General features: G+C 41.8%; 1 protein-coding gene across 2 annotated transcripts in view; it reads left to right on the top strand.

The window, feature by feature from the left end:
* The first annotated feature begins 1,161 nt into the window (after positions 1 to 1,161).
* Positions 1,162 to 6,229, top strand: part of LOC109922864 (collagen triple helix repeat-containing protein 1) — a 47,769-nt gene continuing 42,701 nt past the window's right edge. For both annotated transcript variants that reach the window (XM_048595851.1, XM_048595852.1), the window contains exon 1: positions 1,162 to 1,396. In XM_048595851.1, the coding sequence (XP_048451808.1) occupies positions 1,283 to 1,396 (114 nt within the window). In that variant the 5' untranslated portion in view covers positions 1,162 to 1,282. The remainder of the gene's footprint in view (positions 1,397 to 6,229) is intronic.

Consider the following 6,229-nt stretch of genomic DNA (forward strand, 5'->3'; position numbering starts at 1 on the left):
GGTTTTAACTAAATAACATTGATTGATCCCATAGTTTTATGTACTGTTTTCATTTTAGGTACAAAATTCTGACTGCCTAATACAAGTCTCGTGTGAGCCAGTGCATGTATTTTGCATTAAGCTCACAATCATTGTTTGATTTGCTTAGGGCACTTTTAGTGTAGTGTCCCTATCTCTGAAGTTCAAGTCCACCTGCTCAGGAGGTGTGTAACAATAGGGCAGCACGGTTCTCACAGCGCCAGGGACCCGGGTTCAATCCCACCCTTGCATGACTGTCGGTGTGGAGTTTGCTCATTCTCCCGGTGCTCCGGTTTCTTCCCACAGTCCAAAGATGTGCAGGCTAGGTGGATTGGCCATGCTAAATTGCGAATAGTGTTCAAGGATGTGTAGGTTAGGTGACTTAGCCATGGAAAGGGTAGGGGGATGGGGATGGGTCACGATGCCCTTCGGAGGGTTGCTGTGGACTTGTTGGGCCGAATGGCCTGTTTCCGCTCTGTAGTCATTCTATGAGGTTCTATTCTATATCTGAACAAGTTGATTAGGAAATATCGTGCTAATGTGTGGCCAAATTTCGCCTCAGAAAATGGAGGAGTGGAGGAGGTAGTTTGCGCTTCAAGCCAGATTCAGCAGATCTCAGCGGCCGCTGTAGACTCAACCTCAGTGCCGCCGCCGCCAGGGGTCAGGTAGAGAGCTATAATTGTGCAATGCAACTATATTTGGATAATAAAACATCTTTTGACGCGGTGACTTGAGAGGAAAGGATAAGAGACATCGTTTGTGTTTAAAATGCTATTAGCACTAGTGGAAACTGCAGTAAGATGCACTGAAATCTGAGGAGCAGTTTGGGGAAACGATATTTTTGAACCATACTATTTATGCTTCTCCCTATCAATCTGTTTAAAACCGCCACGTTTCATACTGCTGCGTTTGAAAACTGCACTCTGTAACTGTAAAGGAATAAGACACAGATCGTCTTTGTCCCAGAACGAGTTTTTAACATGCCTCCAAACCACAAACTTGTTTTCCAGCCACGTCTTTATTTTCATTTCGTCAACTCAATGTTTCTGACAAAGATTGAATCTGTAGTTTTGAACGTTCCGAACACCCCCAATTGAAGTGGGGCTGGACGCGCGCGCACACACACACACGCACAAAGTGAGTCAGTGTTTAGTCTGGGACATTCCTGAAATCCCTGCAACTTGTTGATGGTTCCTGCCTGGAGCAGACCGTTGGTCTGAGGCTGTGAGTTTAGTGCTCGGTTTTCAGGCTCCCACTGCCAGATATGGGTTCACTATTTCGGCTGGTGTTCCTCGCCTGGCTGATGCTGCCTTTATTGGGCGCAGAATCAGGCAGGAAACGAGCTGCTCGTCAACGCGAAGTGGAGTTAATGGAACGGGTAACAGTAGTCTTTTAATTAATTTTCTTATTCTCTCGAGAAAAATGTCCCGTATTTTTAGGGAACTGGGGATAGCTAAGTCCGGAGAGGGGAGAACAGTCATTTGTTGATAAAGGCTGAGCGTATAACTCCGATGCGACCCGAAACCCGGTGCCCCTGTCGAACACTGTAACTGCTCATTGAGATCAAAGCACATTTAAAGGAGGGGAATGTGTCCCATCCCATTGCCTGGGAAGAGAAGCGGTAAAGGAGGATCCAGCTTTGGTCACCAATGAGATGTTTTATAAAATATAGCCACTTTATTTCGCTTGGAACTGGATCTAAAGAGTACGAAATAAGTCGGTGAAGCTAAATTATCCTTTTTAATTAAGGCTGTTAATTTTGCAAAAGTTTTCTTCATAGAATCTTATTACATATGAAACCTACCGTTAGTTTTACACAGTGTTAATTTATTATTCAGTCATGGGGTGTGGCTGGCTGAGCCACATTCCTAGGTGCCATTGAAGGTGGTGGTGAGCTGCTTTCTTGAGCCATTGCAATGTAAGTGCTGTAGATAGACACACAATGCCCTCAGGGAAGGAGTACCAGGATTTTGAGGCAGTAACTGTGAAGGAATGGTAGTATATTTCCAAGTCAGGATAATGAGCGGCTTGGAGGGGAACTTGGGAGGTGGTGGTATTTCCATGTATCTGCTGCCTTTGACCTTCTAGATAGTAGTGAAAATTGGTTTGGAAGGTTCCAAGGAGCCTTGATGAGCCTGCAGTGCAACTTGTAGATACACACTGAACAACGGTGGTAAGTGAATGTTTGTGGATTTTATACTAATCAGATGGGCTGCTTTGTCCTGGCTGGTGTTCAGCTTCTCGAGTTTGATTGGAGGGAGTATTACATCACATTCCCGACTTCTGCCTTGTAGATGGTAGACAGGCTTTGTGGACTTGGGACATGAGCTTGTCAGTTTTCTGATCCTTTGACCTGTTCTTCTGGCCATAGTATGGCTAGTATAGTTCAGTTTCTAGTCAATGGTAGCCTCCAGGATGTTGATGGTGGGAAATCCAGCGATGGTAATGCCATTGAGTGTCAAAGTGTGATTGGTTTGATTCTGTCTTAGTGGAGATGGTCATTGTTTTGCATTTGCATGCTGTCAGTGTTAATTGTTGTCACTTGTCAAACCAGGCCTGGATATTGTCCACATCTCACTGCATTTGGGCCTGGCCTACTTCAGTAACTGAAGTCACTAATAGTGCTGAACGTTCAGTGTTGCCAACCTTCCAGGATTGGCCTGGAGTCACCAGGAATTAAAGATCAATCCGTAGGATACTACTATGTGCAACCCGAGAGACAAAATACAGGCACATTAAAACAGTTTGTGTTTTTTTTTTGTTTTTGTAATTTTGTTTGAACATTTCATTATCTGATTTCAGAATTTTGAAAATAGGGAGAGGCCTGTTAGTCTGTTTACTTTCCAATTGGGAAGCCATTGTGTTAACAAGTTTAGAAGGATGGTGTGGGTAAAAGGCATTCAAGTCTGTGATCAGCCATGATCGTACTGAAGGTCACAACAGGCCTCATGGGCTGAATGGCCTACTCCTCTTACAAAGTACTAGGATGGATGTGTTGGTTGACCAATCACTGGAGGTGTAAGGGGTGCAAGTCATGTGATGATGCTTCCTGGCATAGGTTTTATAATAGTTGGCAACCCTAGTTACATTAGAAATATTCCTTTGGAATGACTGGGAGTTTACCACCAAAATTGGGAAATATATTTAATTTGGATTGTTTATATAGTGTTATAATTAGGGCTGAGATTTAAAAAAGGAATAATCTACATGTTTCCCTATGAAAGCATTTTGTCTCTGGCATGACATGTTATAGGAGCAAAAAAGAGCATTAACCTAACTTCAGTATTACATAAACTATAACAAAAAAAAATTGAAAACCTTTGTACATCTTTCCAAAGTTGCAAAATTAAATTTCTGATGAACCTTTACATTTTTGTAAAACTAATGCAGATTGGAATCAGCTCATCAAAACTGTGCCATTGAAAATTCAAGGAAATAGTTCCAAATTCCTTTGAAGCACGTGGAAATTAACTCTCAATTATTGCTTGAGCAAACCGAGTTTAATAATTTGTATTAGACATGTATGCAGTGCAAATAACTGAGGGAGGAGCTGACTGTGTTTCCAAGGAAGGGCAGTGAGAGGCAGTCAGACATTGCAAAGCCCTGAGGGATGTACAAACAGCAGAGCATTCTCAGAATTTCTGATATAGTGGTGTTAACAGCAAGTGCAGATGAGCATTTTTGAGGATAAGGTGGATAAGTAGGAAACAAATCTTTATTTAACTAAAGTGGCTTTCAATGGGAGAACCTAGTGATAAAGGAGTATAAGGTGTATAGTCAGTAGCTGGTGAAATGTAATTGTCCTTTTCAGGAACATGTCATACATTTATTTCTGGTAAGTTATCTAATAAATAGACACACAAAAGGATACCACGGTGTTGTGCAGTGCTCATCCTGTGCCATGTAGAAACTTCCAGACCGTTCTTGTGCCCTTTCTCCTTAAATCGGTCCTAATTAATTGACTTCTTATCCTGAGACTTTGCCTCTATTTAGATTCTCCAATAAATGAAAACAGTATATGTGTTTCCTATATGAAACCCTTTCAAAATCCCGTATCTGTCTCTGTAGCATCACTTCTCATTTTTCCAAACTCCAAAGAAAATTGGTCTAATTTTTCTCATTAGAAAAATGAATAACCTCAAATCTCCCCTACATTATACTTGTGTCATCTTATTGTTTTGCTGTCTATATCTCTTTTCAGCCACTCTGTATCCTCCCCACAGTTTACATTTTCACTTAGCTTTCTACCAACAGCAAGCATAAAATACATTACTCTCTGTCTTCTCATCTAATTCATTAGTATAGATTATATTATATTATATTAGATTATAATATAGAATATAGATTGTAAATAGCTGAGGTCCCAGCATTGATCCTTCTGGCACTTGTTGCTCACTGTCTGTCAAATTGAAAGTGCCCTTGTCTATGCCCACTCTCTTCTTCTATCTGTTAGCCAGTCCTTTATTCATGCTTATTTATTGTATGCAACTCCATGATTAGCGCTTTGTGTAGCACATTATGTAGTATCTTTTGGAAATCCAACTGTGCTGTATTTACTGGTTCCCCTTTATAAACAATTCTAGATATATGTTCAAAAAACTGTAATGAACCTGTCCAGCAGGATTTATCCTTGCTCTACTGGTCCTAAGCTTTATTTGTAGAATCATATAGTGCAGAAGATGCCCTTTAGCCCATTGAGTCTGCATGGACTTGTGAGAAACATATGACCTTCAACCTAATCCCATTTACCAGGACTTGGCCCGTAGCCTTGAATGTTATGATGCGCCAAGTGCTCATCCAGATACTTTTTAAAGGATGTGAGGCAACTCGCCTTGACTGCCCTTCTATGTAGCACATTCCAGACCATCGCCACCATCTGGGTAAGAAAGTTGTTACTCACATCCACCCTAAACCTCCAGCCCCTCACCTTATACCAGTGACCCCTTGTGACTGACCCTTCAACTAAGGGGAACAGCTGCTCCTTATCTACTCTGTCCATGCCCACATAATCTTGTACACCTCAATCAGATCATCCTTCAGTCTTCCCTGCTCCAACAAAAACAACCCAAGCCTATCCAACCTTTCCTCGTAAAATTTCCATCCCAGGCAGCATCCTGGTGAATCTTCTCTGCACTCCTGTAATGTGGCAACTAGAACTGCATACAGTACAGTCTCACCAAAGTTCTATACGATTCCTACACGACAAGTAAATTTCAACAGTGGAAAAAAAGCACTTGCAAAAGCTCTCAAAATTATTGGGCTTAGTTAAACAGCCCAGCTTCGTGCACACACATTTCCTGACGATAAAATCCTTATTGATCTTATTAATATAATCATTACTGAGTCATTGCAGCAAAGGTTAGTTATTTCAGAGACAGAGTGTGAGCATTTAATCACTCCAGTTACTTGGAAACAACATTTGCAATCTCATTGTGCTCAAGGGTTTACTTAACAAATATGAAAAGAAAACACATCTCTGCTTAGCCGCTGGTCACCACAGACAGCTGTGCTTTGCGATAAATTGCTGTTGATTTTTGGTAGACACTCCTCATTGGCTCTCTCTTTGAATCCCTTATGCTGTCTCTTCTCTGTCCTGTGTCTATGACCTAGACATTTCTTAGCTAATCTTTGCCCAGTATATTTAACCTAAATGCCTCTGTGCCCAGTCATTAAAAGCTCATTTCAGACTGGAGTCCATTTCTTATTACTTCTCTAGGTCACTCAGACACCCTTTCTCTTCCTATCTGTCTTTCAATTAAGTCACATTCAGGAATGGGCGTTCTCCAAATCCCATCAAACCTATAGCTAACTCCCTACAAGCCACCTCCGATTCTCCATCTCCTCTCTTGCAAACCTTCCCACTTTGAAGTCCGTATGGAAGTTTCCTTCTTGTTAATTTGTGGGATGTGGGCATCACTAGCTGGGCCAACATTTATTAAACCCATTCCTAGTTACCCTTGAGAAGGTGGTGGTGAGCTGCCTTCCTGAATCATTGCTGTCCACATGCCCCGCAACACCCTTAGGGAAGGAATTCCAGGATTTTTATCCAACAGTAGTACAAGGAACACTGATATATTTTGAGATAGTAGGAACTGCAGATGCTGCAGAATCTGAGATAACAAGGTGTAGAGCTGGATGAACACAGCAGGCCAAGCAGCATCAGAGGAGCAGGAAAGCTGACGTTTCGGGCCTAGACCTTTCTTCAGAAAAA

The sequence above is a fragment of the Rhincodon typus genome, chromosome 4 (assembly GCF_021869965.1).
Source record: "Rhincodon typus isolate 14 chromosome 4, sRhiTyp1.1, whole genome shotgun sequence".
In the NCBI taxonomy this organism is placed as follows: Eukaryota; Metazoa; Chordata; class Chondrichthyes; order Orectolobiformes; family Rhincodontidae; genus Rhincodon; species Rhincodon typus.